The sequence below is a fragment of the Phoxinus phoxinus genome (genome assembly GCF_949152265.1).
Source record: "Phoxinus phoxinus genome assembly, chromosome: 25".
Classification (NCBI taxonomy): Eukaryota; Metazoa; Chordata; class Actinopteri; order Cypriniformes; family Leuciscidae; genus Phoxinus; species Phoxinus phoxinus.
In genome coordinates this window covers 10026085-10042211 of record NC_136900.1, presented here as the reverse complement: position 1 = coordinate 10042211, position 16127 = coordinate 10026085, and the positions used below count along the sequence as shown (strand labels likewise).

Here is a 16127-nt window from a genome sequence, read left to right as displayed (position 1 = left end):
AAAAAAAATGTCAAATCTAAATTTTCTTCAACTTCTTCACTTTAACCCCTCATTGGGGGTCTTAAAATGACAACACAATGCTTATATTGTTTGGGCCTGTCTAAATACCCACACTTGCGGCCTTGGCCACTTGAGAGAACATGCATGTGACAGAAAGTGCGCGCTCAAGACTGTCCCATGTCTTAAACATGCCAAAGTTTAGTGCCCTGAACGCACACTAAACCCAGGCTGCATCCAAAATCGCATACTTCCCTACTATATAGTAGACGAATAACAGTATGTGACAAAAGTAGTATGTCTGAATTCACAGTACTCATAAAAGAGTGCAAAAAGTACCCGGATGATCTACTACTACCGGCGAGATTCTAAAGTGTGCATATGATGGACACTTAATCCCATGAGGCTATTGGAGAGGATTTGTGAAATTGCAGTGAAGCGACTTAAAGCTACACTGTGTCATTTTTTAAGTTGATTCTTAGCAAAAACCACTTTGTTCTTTCAAAATTATATGTGCTCATTAATGTATAATTACTTCTAAGTAATCAAGTATTCTCGTAAGCGTAGAATCTGCCATTCATAATACATACGGGTGAGCTGCTCGAATGGCGGAAGCCATGTTGCGCCTCCATCTTGAAAATACATTAGCCAAAGAGGGACATACCTGGAAATACAAGCTTCACCTTTCGCGTTTTTACACTCAGTGGCAGCGTGACGAATGCGAGGGGGAGATTACTCGGGACTGCCGGCAGATTTGAAATAATACGGCCACCGTAGGAGTTAAAACGCCCTCGGAATGGGAGGGGCTAGAAAGTAATATTCAGTTGGTAGTCATATACAATTTCACCGCTAAATGGGAGAAAATCCTACACAGTGTAGCTTTAACTGAGGCTGGTTGGTCATGTGATCATGACAACATGATGAATGTAGTCCATCCAGATTACATTCATACTACATAGAATCACATACTTTTATTGCGGTCTCGAAGACATTGCGTGTTCAAAATATGTACGATTTCAGATGAAGCCTCACATTAATTGCTACAAGCTGTTCCCATTGGTTCCCATCAGGGCTTATTTGCATAAATTTGAACTCTACTTTGTGACATGTTACAGAGAAGAAAACACTTCCCATATTTTTTTTGTTATTGCTTGTTCGAGGCTAATCAAACTAAGCAGATGTTCAGGTTGTGTCACACACCTTCATGAAACTATGTAATAATAAGATTAACATGATTTGTGTGGTTAATATTGGCTGCTGAGAGCATGAAATTAATTTAAGATGCATTTAAAAAACCACAAACTTAATTCTGAATATAGTCCCCCACTTGACATCCAACACAAAATCCGGTTTTCGAAGCTTCTTCCTGGTGCTCCGCTCTCCTTTGAAGACATAAACTTCTGTGCCGACACCAAAATGTCGTGTAGATCTCATCATTAAAGGTCACATGGTTTTACGGCACCTGATTCATTAGAGACCCTCTAGATCAGGGGCCAGAAAAGAGGCGAAACCCAAAACTCGGGAAATGGACGTGTATATTTATTCACATAAGGATCAGACGGCATGTTAGACCTGTGTTCACACACATACGACATCAGTCCTCCGAGAGCCCGAAAGAGAATCCGTCGTCCTCCGCAATCCCAGAATGCTTTGCTCTCGGCACATTCACAAGTGTAGGGGGGGGGGGGGGGGTGTCAACAACAACAAACAAGTTTTCTCAGAGCATAACGCACAGGAGAACAGTGTAGACAGATTTGCATTTTAATACAAAGGCATATATTTTCTTGAGGACATAAAATAATGATATTAACTGCACAGCAGTAAGAAAAGGTCGTGTACAGATTGTTTGTTCATACACACCATTGAAACACAATTTCGAGTCGGTACAATAATAAAAACATTTGTGCTAATCAATAATTCCTTTTGCATAAAGACCAAACGTAATGGCAGCTGTCCGGAGGGAAGGTTTTGACATTCTCCTCCGCACATTTATTCAGCTCGAGCGTTTTTCCCAATGCAGTAAAACTCCTAAAAAGCACACACACACACACACGCTCACCACAAACACTCAAAAGATCTGCACGGTATTAAAAACGGCGCTTTTGCTCTATACATACAGCATGTTCAAATATATTGGCATATTCTGGCTACAGCACACCTCTGAATACTGCACTTACTGATGTCTAACACCACACTTCACGTACGCCACGACCTCTGACCTCTACACGCCCCACGACTACCGAAACCCCACCCACCCCGACGTCTTCAATACCACCGCACCAGCACATTTAAACACTTTTAAGGCACGTTTTGGCTACAGAAAGGCGTTAAAAGAAGCGTTTCACACTCGACTACGGAGACTTGCATCTGTGCTTGTGCTTTAAAGGGATAGTTCATCATTAAAAAAAAAAAAAAAAAAAATCCAGAATTATTTACTCACCGTCATGTCATTGCAAGTGGAACACAAAAGTAGGATTTATTTTTTAAGTTTAGATGTCTTTTTTGTCTCTTTGTGGCAGGAAATGTGTGAAGACTCTTCAGAAATGCCTCCTTTTGTGTTCCATTGAATTTGGAATGACGTGATGATTTATTTTCAAAAATGATTTATTTTCCTAGTATTTTTCGTCTTGTTTAACATACTTAAATCAAGATACATTTACTTGGGAAGCAAAATGACTCGAAAATGAATGAACGCTTAAAACAAGAATATCTGCCAAATGGGGTAAAAATAAATCATAATTTGAAGGGAAAACAAGATTCATTTGAAAAACTCGCTCAATTTTTGCAGTGCGAGTTTACGTAAATTATTAAATTTGTCATTTTTGTGTGAACAATCCCTTTAAGATGAAAGAGAAAGGGGCGAGGGTGGATTGGAAAGCATGGAGTCAGCATCACACATGCAGTTAGGATCAAACGCAGCTCCTGCTGGTTGTATTAAAGCTGAAGGGAAGGGAAGGGGAGAGAGAGGGATGGCCGTGCAAAAGAGCTTCACGCCAAGCAGTGCCGCCCAACTCTCAACAGAAACGCAGGAATCTCAACATCCGACGTCGCGAGCCATCTGCTACCGTGATACCGCTGCTCTCGACAGCCATTTCAGACCGGAGGAGGCTCTGAAACTCCTTGAACCGCTCAAAAACACGAGTTCTGTGGGCCACATTCACCGGTTTAAAGACCCTGTGAAAGTAATATCGGAGTTTTGTGGTTTTTATGTCATGAGGCCTACATCTACATGCGAATGAACTCATTAGTTTACGTGTCAGGGACTATGTTTTCTGGCGGAAGGATGCACAATAATAAAATAATGCTTTAATGAAAAGTACTTAATATTTTTATTACGTAGAAACAAGATGGCGACGTTTTGTTACTCCAAACAATACCCTTAAGCCGTTACTAGAGGTGCGTCCCAATTCAGAGGTTCCTTGCAGCCTCTGTATTGGGACACAGCTTATATTCTCGTACCTTATTGCTTAATTTTAGCATATACTGTACACTAGCATTCATAAGTTTGGGATAAGATTTTTTTGTTGTTGAAGGAAATTAAAACTTGCATTACATTCATCAAAAGTGACAGTAAAGACATTTATAATGTTAGAAATTATTTTTATTTCAAATAAATGCTGCTCTTTGGAACTAAAGAATCCCACCGGAATCCTGATAAAAATTGTTATACGGTATCACGGTTTCCACAAAAATATTAAGCAGCACGACTGTTTTCAACATTGATGATAATCAGAAATGTTTCTTAAGCAGCGAATCAGCATATTAGAATGATTTCTGAAGGATCACGTGACACTGAAGTCTGGAATAAAATTCAGCTATGATCACAGGAATAAATTACAGTTATTAAATTCTAATAATATTTCACAATTTTACGGTGTTTCGATTAAATACCGTAAATGCAGCCTTGGTGAGCAAACAGAATTCTTTCAAAACATAAAAAAAATCTTACCAACCCCCAATTTTTGAACGGTAGTGTATATATGCATGCATTCACATCGCCTTTTTTATCTGGCCAAACAGACCAAAAATATTGACTTTACTCCACAAAGCTCTCTAGAATGAGAGTGTCCCTTCCTCCTAACTTACAGTATACACACTTCTCCGACGAGCATTGGCAATTAGAAAGAAAGAAAACAGCCTGTAACGTAAAACAAAAAGCTTTGAGCTTTTCATGGTGTCTTTAAGACACTTATCAAATGCAAATGCCACAAATATGTAAAAAAAAAAAAAAGTTTTCGTCTCTCTGGAGTTCTTAAGTACCATCTTGTTCAGTGGCGATTAACAAACAAATTAGTGTGTCAATATCCTCTCTGCCAAAATAAAGCCATTAACGTTCCAGATCACACGTCTAAACCCTTCCAATGGAGCCACAAAGAGTTAAATGAGAAGCTTTCAGTCAATCCTCTCAGCTATGCGCGCAGAAACATCTCGAAAGGCCACACACACTCTGTGCAAGTTGAAATGGCGTTTTCGTCCGACACACGTTTATATCAGACGCCGCCAGAAATCTGTCCTGTGCATCGACTATTTGTGCCGTACGGAATAAAGTCAGTCAGTAGCGCAGCTTTCACAATAAAATTACTTTCTGAAATTAAACACCTCTGAAATAAAGACCTTTCATAGCTACCATCATACATAAAAATGAAATGCCTAATACCATCGTATTTTTATTGATTTATTATTGCCTGTGTTGATTATCTGTGGATCTACTAGTGAGTCCATTTGGCTGAACTGAAACCGGTGGTTATGAAATGGACGGCCGTTTGATCGTCTAAATGGATAGGTTTGGAATCACATACTAGCAAACTGCAGTATAAACTGTGTTTATGTTATACAATTATGAAATTGTACTATTTGTCTAGTAATGTTTCCTTTGGCAGTCAAATAATGAGTTAAAAAGGAGTACTTCAGCTGAAACTTCAATTCGCAATCCCATGTATTCCTATTAAAATGACTCCCAAAAAATTGGTAAATGTGACCGCAGCTTTTATGCTGCATGTTTTAGCAAATTTTACTGATACAGATCATTTGCACACTATACAGTACATACTGTAGTATGGGTAGTATGCTAGTATGATTTTTCCAAACACATCCCATGCAATCCCTACTGTCACCTTCAGCTGCTTTTGATTGGACGATACCAGATATGACCTCACTGTAGGCACACCCCCTGCATACACGCATCGCAGGGTCATGGACAGCTCCCTTTTGGTCAAAATATTGGCATTCTTTTACACACATACAACACACACTCTTGCGCACACACACACACAGAAGCTTTAAAAACAACTGACACAATGCCATCTATTTAAAAAGTTATTTTCATCTTATAAAGCTTTCTGCATAAAGACTGCACATTAAAAAAAATATAGAATACAATTCTTAAAACCTTTTGTCTCTACACAGGAAGAAATTGAACATCTGGTTATAGTGATGAGCTAAATACACACTGAGAGAGTTGGTCCAGCTGACGGGGTTAGAGGTCGGTCACTTTGTTCTCCAGCGCTGCGGCGATCTGTTGCAGTCTCAGTGTTAACTGTTTACTCTGAGCGGCAGGGTCTTCATCCAGAGACATGATGATCTACACACGGTGAAGGACCATCAGCCTTTAGTTCACAGACAGTTCAAACTATCCATCCATCCATCCATCCATCCATCCATCCATCCATCCATCCATCCATCGCATTGGTATATCCATCCATCCATCCATCCATTCATCCATCCATCACATTGGTATATCCATCCATCCATCGCATTGGTATATCCATCCATCCATCCATCCATCCATCGCTATATCCATCCATCCATCCATCCATCGCTATATCCATCCATCCATCGCATTGGTATATCCATCCATCCATCCATCGCTATATCCATCCATCCATCCATTCATCCATCCATCACATTGGTATATCCATCCATCCATCGCATTGGTATATCCATCCATCCATCCATCCATCCATCCATCGCATTGGTATATCCATCCATCCATCCATCCATCCATCGCTATATCCATCCATCCATCCATCCATCCATCCATCCATCCATCCATCCATCCATCCATCGCATTGGTATATCCATCCATCCATCCATTCATCCATCCATCGCTATATCCATCCATCCATCCATTCATCCATCCATCGCTATATCCATCCATCCATCGCATTGGTATATCCATCCATCCATCCATCCATCGCATTGCTATATCCATCCATCCATCCATCGCATTGCTATATCCATCCATCCATCCATCTATGTCCATCCATCCATCCATCCATCACACTGGTATATCCATCCATCCATCCCATTGGTATATCCATCCATCCATCCATCCATCCCATTGGTATATCCATCCATCCATCCATCCATCTATGTCCATCCATCCATCCATCCATCCATCCATCCATCCATCACACTGGTATATCCATCCATCCATCCCATTGGTATATCCATCCATCCATCCATCCATCCCATTGGTATATCCATCCATCCATCCATCCATCGCATTGGTATATACATCCATCCATCCATCCATCCATCCATCGCATTGGTATATCCATCCATCCATCCATCCATCCATCCATCCATCCATCCATCCATCCATCGCATTGGTATATCCATCCATCCATCCATCAATAGTATCTATCTATCCATCCATCCATCCATCCATCCATCCATCCATCGCATTGGTATATCCATCCATCCATCCATCCATCCATCCATCCATCCATCCATCCATCCATCCATCCATCCATCCATCCCATTGGTATATCCATCCATCCATCCATCCCATTGGTATATCCATACATCCATCCATCCATCCATCCATCCATCCATACATCCATCCATCCATCCATCCATCAATAGTATCTATATATCCATCCATCCATCCATCCATCCATCCATCCATCCATGCATGGTATATTCATCCATTCATGTTAAATAGTGTGCATTTAATGAAAGTGTACTTTAGGTTCTGTTACTTTGCCACTATTTATTTGAAGTTTTCCCCACACCATTTTCAATCATCTTTTATCTATTTATTTAAATGGTCCTGCTGTGTGACAAATTAATTTGAACTGTTCAATTATTCCATATAGTCTGTCAATTCATATAAAACGACATGCATATTAATTATACAATAATTAGGAAATGCTGTTAAAAAAGTTTTAGATGAAATCAAGCATGTCACTGTTGTCACTCCATTTTAATATCCTGTGTGTGTGTGTGTGTGTGTACTCACCCCATCGTAGTATTTACTGGCGTACCGGTAGAGCTGGTGAAGAGCCACTTGTGTGTTCAGTTTATCTGTGTGTGCCTAAAAAACAAACATAAATCAACACCAGTCTCTTCATTTTCCATAAAAATCACAGAAAGCCCATCACACACTCACCCGTGACACTTCAGCCAGATGTGTGTTCATTTCCTGGTCACTGACTGACACCATCTGCCGGATTCCTTTATAGTAGCTGTGGAGAAACACACCACACAATTGATCTATACTGCAGATTATTATTATTCTGGCAAAAAAACAAAAAAACACTTACTTAGAAAGAGACCTTCTGACTGACATGTTAAGCAACAAACCATGTTCACTTATCTTATTTGACATTTAAGGGCTGGTAAATCATAAATAACTAAAACAACAACAACAAAGCAGAATATACGGATGTACTCAAGTGTATCTTATTTACTTGCTAAAGTGTCTCAAACAAAAGATAATCATGAATAACTTTCAGAGATTTGATGCCTTTAGACTTTAGCAGACCTCATCGTAGCCGCCTGGGAACATAATTACAACTTTGATTGCCGGCGGACTTATAAAAACCTGTCGCACCGAATTGCCGAGATATTGCATAAACCCAGTCAATCATCATGTTGAAAAAGTTCTCGCCATTTTTGAGCACAACACGCATCAGACAGTCTGTAAAGCATATGTGGGCGTTCGGCTGGAGGCTGAGACTGTGCAATGCTGGAGCACTTACTCGTCTACCATCCTTTTGTAGGTGGAGATCTCCTTTGCATAGAGTAATTTGTTGCTGGGAGAATCCTGGAGGCAAGAGAGAGAGAGAGTCAATAAATGAAGTATTTCTGGTCTTTATGTGCCTGTAGCTGATTCTCAAACACTTACCCGACTGAGTTTGTGTTCTGTTTTCGTGCAGGCGTCCATGAAGGTCTGAGCGATGACGGACAAGGAGGCGTCCACGACCTCGCTCACGTGCACGTCGAAAATGAAGTGAGGGTTCTTCAGGATGTTCACCCAGAAACGCAGCGGCAAACTGCAGAGAGAAGCGGATTAGGGGGCTGTGAAATGTGTAAGAATACTCTCTCTCTCAATACTTCTTCAATACTCTCTCTCTCTCTCTCTCTCTCTCTCTCTCTCTCTCTCTCTCTCTCTCTATATATATATATACACAAATCGATTATTCACATAAAAGTTTGTAAATATATGATGTGTGTGTGTGTCTGTGTGTGTGTGTGTGTGTGTGTGTGTGTGTGTGTGTATATATACAAATATATTAGTGCTTTCAAATCGATTAATCACATAAAAGTTTGTAACTATATAATGTGTGTTTGTGTATATATATATATATATATATATAAATTCTAAAGTCAAGTCAATATTTATATGTATTAAATGGGTTTAAATGATATATATATATATATATATTAGGGCTGTCAAAAGATTAATCGTGATTAATCGCATCCAAAATAAAAGTTTGTGTTTACATAATATATGTGTGTACTGTGTAGAATTATTATGTATAAATACACACACATTCATGTATATATTTAAGGAATATTTGCATTTATATACTGTATATACATTTATATAATTTATATTATATATAAATATTTTATATATAAATATAACCAATTTTTCTTAAATATATACATGATTGTGTGTGTTTTTATATATATTAATTATTATACACAGTACACACACATATATTATGTAAACACAAACTTTTATTTTGGATGCGATTAATCACGATTAATCTTTTGACAGCCCTAATATATATATATATATATACATATATACACACACATATATATGATATGTAGGATATTAGTGCTAATTGATTCGCATAAAAGTATGCAGTATGTAAATATGTATGCATGTATATATGTGCGCGCGCGCACGCACACACACACACACACACACACACACACTTATGCGATTAATTGACTTGACAGGACTAATATGAATTGTAAAGTCAAGTCAATATTTATTTGTATTACATAAGTTTATATATATATATATAAATATATATATAAATAAATAAATAAATACACACACACACAGATTTGTATGCGATTAATCGATTTGACAGCACTAATAAATATATATACAAATAAATAGTAAATAAATATATACATAAAATATACTATGTATTATATTAAAAAATTAACACAAAATATATTTAAATAAAGTATTTTGGCAACTATTCAGAATTTCAGACATACACAAATATATTCTCTATCTATATATCTGGATGATGATCACCTAGGTGTCACTATGCAGGTTTTGAGTTGTTGATTGGTGCTAGTAGGTGGTTGCTTAGTAGTACGTTGTTATGCGGTTGCTAGGGTGTCCTGAGACAACGATAAAGTGTTTTTAGTGCGTTGCTATGGCTTGGATCCCTCTGTGACCGGGTGCTCTACTCCCATGTTCTTTAATAATAAATTATGTAATTAACTCAAGCTGCTGCCGATAAACCCTTTAAACTCTGTGACGCGTTATTTCCGATCTGCTATAAATAGCCTCCTTTTCATTTCTGTTGAGACACGTCACTTCCGATTGTCCTGGGGGTTCCCTTTTGCTTCCAACGTGCGGGGGATTTGATTGCGGCTGTACGCCAGCGTTTGCGTGTTCCTGAAATGGCGATTTCTTTGGGTAAGCTGTTACTGCAATAAGGCGTGGGAATTGTGTTCGAGCATTAATCTGACAAGTGGGTATGATTTCTAGCTTGTTTCAGGCACCAGTAAATCTGTTTACGCAACGCGGCAGTATCAAAACAAATCAACCAAGCGATCTAAAAGCGGGTTGTTCCGAGTGAGTGACGTGGGTCTATCGTCGGTAAGTCTTTTCCTGATCGGGTGGAGAATATTGGGCATTCATGCTGGCGTTTAACCATTGTGTTTCCCTTCTAAGGTGTTCGAGATCTCTCCACTCTGCCTCGTTGTCAGTATGTAACGCGAGGAATCGCCGTTGTCCTATAACTTATTATTTTCGATTGTTTCTTTTTTTATGTTTCTTTATGTGAGTTGAATAATGGTTTTATTTTTTTGGTTTGCTTTTCTCTGATCTGAGACTATTTATTAGTGGGAATTATAGTCTTCAGTCAGGCGGTTGTTTTGTCTTTTATTATTATTGTGTCTGTTGCTGTTACATTTGATTTATTTTCTAATTGTGATTCTTGATGTGTGTGTGTGGGTGAGATTGTGAACTTCTTTTGCTAGACGCTGAGGGCTTCAGCCAGGACTGCTCCCTTGTTTTCTCCGCGTGCTGGTGGTGGTTTGAACACTGGGTGCTGTGTGCAGTGAGATGCACGGATTTTGTGTGTGAGTGATAAGCGTTTACTCCAAAGTGTGTGGCTGTATTCCTTGTCTTTTAGCCCTCAGCCAAAGCTTTTGAATGTACTGTTGATTGTATGTTAATGTTGTAGTGACTGACTTTTGAAGGACCATATTGCTCTGACAACATAACCTGTCTTTTTATGGTCAGATGGTGTGGCGTGCCCAGCCTGGTACACTAAGATAATTTTAATGTGTTTTTAGTATTAATAAAGAACTTTTGTACGATATTCCTGTCTCTGCTCCTTACTAGTGCAACCAACTTGCGTGCCCTAAGATGAAGCGTATTAATTATTCTCTGTGTGATGTCAGAGTGGCGTAGTCGGTTTTCTAAAGTTACATTTGTTCCATTCTAAGTAGTACGGCCCTAGTGCCACTAAGAGTACGGTTCCCTCTTGCCACATCGTGGCGTAGTCGGCAGGGTTTTGCACTGGTGTAGGACAGAGACGTGAATTGTATATTGTTCATCTTGTTGTTGTTTTTTTCTGTGTTTGGTTATGTGAAGTGTGTTTTTTGTCTTATTAGAATTGAGTTGGGAAAAGGACAACGGCGACCCTGTGCGGCCAGTAGTGCTCGGGCGGTGTAGTTTCTTTCTTCGCCCGGTCAGGTAACAAAAAAAATAAATAAAAAAAATAAAATATACGTTGAGCAAAGTTAAAAACTGTGGTATGGAGGAGGAATTGCAGGAGCTGCGGGCGTTGGTGGCCCAGCTGCGGACCGATAACGAGCAGTTGCGTCAGGGGCCACCAGCTGTGCTGCCAGCTCCTAGTGCTGATCCACCTATTGCTGCGACTCCTCCAGCAGTTAGTCCCTCAGTTCCTGATACCGGCCCACCCGAGCGATTTGTATTTATTCCGAGGGATCGTAAGTGCCCAAAATTTAATGGCAGGACGGGCATTGATGTTAATGAATGGGTAGAGGAGGCACGTGCTTGCATGAGGGCACGTCATATGTCCACCGGTGACCAAGCCTTCTTTTTAATCGATCATTTAGAGGGTGAGGTGCGTGAAGAGCTTCGTTATCGTTCAGGGATAGAACGGCGAGACCCAGACCAAATTATTGCAGCATTGCGCGAATTGTACGGCTGTACACGATCGTATGTTGCGTTGCAAGAACTGTTCTTCTCTAGGCGGCAGCAGGAAGGGGAGACCCTTGTGGAGTTCTCCCTGGCCCTGATGAGCCTATGGGAGAAGGTTAAAGAACAGGCGCCACACGAAATGTCCAATGCTGGTGCCCTATTACGAGATCAGTTCGTTGAAAACGTGAGCGATAATACACTTAGACGCGAGTTAAAGCAGTTGGTTCGACGTAGCCCCAATAGTACGTTGCTAGAAGTACGCAGTGAGGCAATTCGTTGGGAGCGAGAGGGGACCCCGGGGGGTGCAAGGGGACGTAGCCATTCTGTTCCAACGGCACACTGTATACAATATGGGGTGCATGGACAGTCGCAGCCTGGTGGTATCACTCCAGGAGGGTCATCTGAGCTGCAGGAAGTTTTTTTTTTATTTAGGAGACCGTAGAATGGGGAAAACTTAGCCGTCATGTCCGAGGACTCGTGTATCACTTGTTTCTCATTATTTTAGCAGTCATGTCCGAGGACTCGTGTATCACTTGTTTCTCATTATTTTAGCAGTCATGTCCGAGGACTCGTGTATCACTTGTTTCTCGCCGCTATGTCAGAACTCGTGTATCACCTGTTCTCAGTGAGTAGCCGTAAAGGTAGAGGACCTGTAACCAGTGCCTTACTCGTGTTTTTAGCCGTCATGTCCAAGGACTCGTGTATCACTTGTTCCTCGTGTTTAGCCGTTATGTCAGAACTCGTGTATCACTTGTTCTCAGTGAGTAGCCGTAAAGGCGGAGGACCTGTAACCAGTGCCTTACTCGTGTTTTTAGCCGTCATGTCCGAGGACTCGTGTATCACTTGTTTCTCGTCGTTTAGCCGTTATGTCAGAGCTCGTGTATCACCTGTTCTCGTTGAGTAGCCGTAAAGGCAGAGGACCTGTAACCAGTGCCTTACTCGTGTTTTTAGCAGTCGTGTTAGAGAACGTGTGTACCTCTCGTTATGTAGCCGTCAAGGCAGAGGCCTTGTGTGTTGAGTGCCTCCGTGATTTCGTGTTGTAGCCGTCAAGGCTGGGAACTTGTAATAAGTGGTCCATCGTCGGGTCGACGATGAAAATGTCGGGGGTAGATTGTGACCGGGTGCTCTACTCCCATGTTCTTTAATAATAAATTATGTAATTAACTCAAGCTGCTGCCGATAAACCCTTTAAACTCTGTGACGCGTTATTTCCGATCTGCTATAAATAGCCTCCTTTTCATTTCTGTTGAGACACGTCACTTCCGATTGTCCTGGGGGTTCCCTTTTGCTTCCAACGTGCGGGGGATTTGATTGCGGCTGTACGCCAGCGTTTGCGTGTTCCTGAAATGGCGATTTCTTTGGGTAAGCTGTTACTGCAATAAGGCGTGGGAATTGTGTTCGAGCATTAATCTGACAAGTGGGTATGATTTCTAGCTTGTTTCAGGCACCAGTAAATCTGTTTACGCAACGCGGCAGTATCAAAACAAATCAACCAAGCGATCTAAAAGCGGGTTGTTCCGAGTGAGTGACGTGGGTCTATCGTCGGTAAGTCTTTTCCTGATCGGGTGGAGAATATTGGGCATTCATGCTGGCGTTTAACCATTGTGTTTCCCTTCTAAGGTGTTCGAGATCTCTCCACTCTGCCTCGTTGTCAGTATGTAACGCGAGGAATCGCCGTTGTCCTATAACTTATTATTTTCGATTGTTTCTTTTTTTATGTTTCTTTATGTGAGTTGAATAATGGTTTTATTTTTTTGGTTTGCTTTTCTCTGATCTGAGACTATTTATTAGTGGGAATTATAGTCTTCAGTCAGGCGGTTGTTTTGTCTTTTATTATTATTGTGTCTGTTGCTGTTACATTTGATTTATTTTCTAATTGTGATTCTTGATGTGTGTGTGTGGGTGAGATTGTGAACTTCTTTTGCTAGACGCTGAGGGCTTCAGCCAGGACTGCTCCCTTGTTTTCTCCGCGTGCTGGTGGTGGTTTGAACACTGGGTGCTGTGTGCAGTGAGATGCACGGATTTTGTGTGTGAGTGATAAGCGTTTACTCCAAAGTGTGTGGCTGTATTCCTTGTCTTTTAGCCCTCAGCCAAAGCTTTTGAATGTACTGTTGATTGTATGTTAATGTTGTAGTGACTGACTTTTGAAGGACCATATTGCTCTGACAACATAACCTGTCTTTTTATGGTCAGATGGTGTGGCGTGCCCAGCCTGGTACACTAAGATAATTTTAATGTGTTTTTAGTATTAATAAAGAACTTTTGTACGATATTCCTGTCTCTGCTCCTTACTAGTGCAACCAACTTGCGTGCCCTAAGATGAAGCGTATTAATTATTCTCTGTGTGATGTCAGAGTGGCGTAGTCGGTTTTCTAAAGTTACATTTGTTCCATTCTAAGTAGTACGGCCCTAGTGCCACTAAGAGTACGGTTCCCTCTTGCCACACCTCCTTCAATGTAAACACGTGCGATCCTTTCACTTTCATCGTATCATCCTCCAGGCTACCACTTAGTAAAGTAACAGCACACCTCTCTTGAACAAACTGTACGAATTGTGAAATCATTCATGTCAAACATGTTTATTAATCACGGTCAGGGGTTTATTTTAAATCTCTATCCCTCGGCATGAGAAACAGTGATGCGCTCCTTAGCAAACACTGCTAATTATGTATTTAATCCATTTGATAGTGAGTCTTTCCTGCAATTGGAGCATAAACTCAGTACAGAGCAAATAATTCACTCAATCCGCCCCTCAATACTGGCGCCGCCGGAGCATGAACACGGACAGACGGCTTTGGAATTTCAAACAGGTTATTAAACAGCTCTGGCTTTTGTTTCCTGAAAGTCGGTTTAAAAAAAAAAGCTCATTCAGATGACTGATTTTGGAATATATATTGGCTAGTTGTATCTCTGTGGAGAATAGCAGAGGGAAAAAAAACAAAAGGTGTATAATAACCGAACAATTAAATTAACCAGGGACGTAATTAAGGTGTTTGTATGGCTGTGAGCTGTTTCATATTTAATAGAATCGCTGGTGAAGCTGCTGGAGTGATGATATTACTCGTCATATTTATTCACATCTCGGCGGCAGCTGTCAATCACGCCGCATCCGCAGCAGCACATCAGGCGGAATAAATGAACGCGCCGCTGACATTAGCATATGCCGCGCGTCTCCAGAGAGAAGCGGCAATCAGAGAGCAGAGACGCCCGCTGTGACTAGCGCAACGCAAACACACACACTTTCCCACCTGTTGGTCTTCCAGATGTGTATGGTTTCCTCGTCTACGTTCTCGTGTCTCAGGGCTTGCTCATCCAGGAAGTCAAAAAAGTATTTAACCGCCGGCGGGACGGTGGAGCCAGAGCAGAGCACACTGCGAAAGAAATCATCCACGAACTGCTGCAGCGTTCCCTGAAAACACACGCAGGCACAAACACAAGCTAATTATAGTTCAGTGATTAGAAAGAAGTGCTGGAAGTGTGTTTTTTTTAGAGGATCAAGCATTAAAAGTTTCTACTAACTGACAGATTTCACTGAAATTGCCTCTACTTGCCCGTGGCTCTCTAAAAAGTCAAGATCTAAATTTGATGCCGTGAATCTCGTAAAAGATTGAACATATGTATATTTCTTATTTATTTATTTATTCTGGATCATTTTTATTATTATTTCAGACAGATTTACAAAAAAAAATATTTAAGTACTTTTTATGTACGTTGTATATATGTATAACAGTTTTTTTAACCCTTTAAATAAAATTTAAAAAAAAGAGTTTGAAGATTGCTGCAAGTGTTGTTGTTTTTTGACGGTCAAGCAAAAATTTTTTTCTAAAAACTGACAGATATCACAAAAATTGTCATATTTAATTATTATTATTTCAGATCGATTTTTTTTTTTTTACTTTATGTACGACGTATAAATATATTTAGTATTGTTTTTTTAACCCTTTAAATATTTTAAATAAGGGGAAAAAAGAGTTTGAACATTGCTGTAAGTGTTTTTTGACAGTCAAACATCAAATATTTCTAAAAACTGACTTTTTGTCTCTAAAAAGTCAAAAATCATTCAAAGATTTGATCCCATGAACTTTTTTTGGTTTTGTTCTTATTTTTTATTCATTTAATTTGTATTATTATTTGATAATTATTATTATCCCAGAAAGTTTTTGACATTTTAAATTTAAGTACTGTTTGTGCACTGTGTATGTATATGTATATAAACCTCCAGAGATATTATACATTTTGTATATTTGGTGTTTACATGTCATATAAATGCAAAATTAAATGAATTCAAATGATCAGTACAATTGCACTTAATTATTAAAATGAAATTAAATAAAAACATATTATATGTAAGATATTTTGTATACATTAAAAATGTTTTTAGAAATGAGAAAAAGTGAATTATTTGAGGTTAGAAAACATTTGAATGTATCCAACCGGAGCCCTAAAACATAACAGAGATCTTAAAAAACACACAC

The 16127-nt window shown here is 39.8% G+C and overlaps 2 protein-coding genes across 4 annotated transcripts in view; one reads left to right on the top strand and one right to left on the bottom strand.

Annotated features, from left to right (window-relative positions):
- LOC306994106 (sterile alpha motif domain-containing protein 3-like) overlaps positions 1–16127 on the top strand; it is a 186046-nt gene that overhangs the window by 99273 nt on the left and 70646 nt on the right. The gene's annotated exons all lie outside the window — the stretch shown is intronic.
- The window catches only part of plxnb2b (plexin b2b), a 161889-nt gene continuing 147284 nt past the window's right edge, over positions 1523–16127 (bottom strand). For all 3 annotated transcript variants that reach the window (XM_079604426.1, XM_079604427.1, XM_079604428.1), the window contains 6 exons: positions 14901–15061; positions 8129–8276; positions 7983–8047; positions 7391–7466; positions 7241–7315; positions 1523–5578 (listed from right to left, as the gene is read on the bottom strand). In XM_079604426.1, coding sequence (XP_079460552.1) covers positions 5474–5578; positions 7241–7315; positions 7391–7466; positions 7983–8047; positions 8129–8276; positions 14901–15061 — 630 coding nt within the window. In that variant the 3' untranslated portion in view covers positions 1523–5473. The remainder of the gene's footprint in view (positions 5579–7240; positions 7316–7390; positions 7467–7982; positions 8048–8128; positions 8277–14900; positions 15062–16127) is intronic.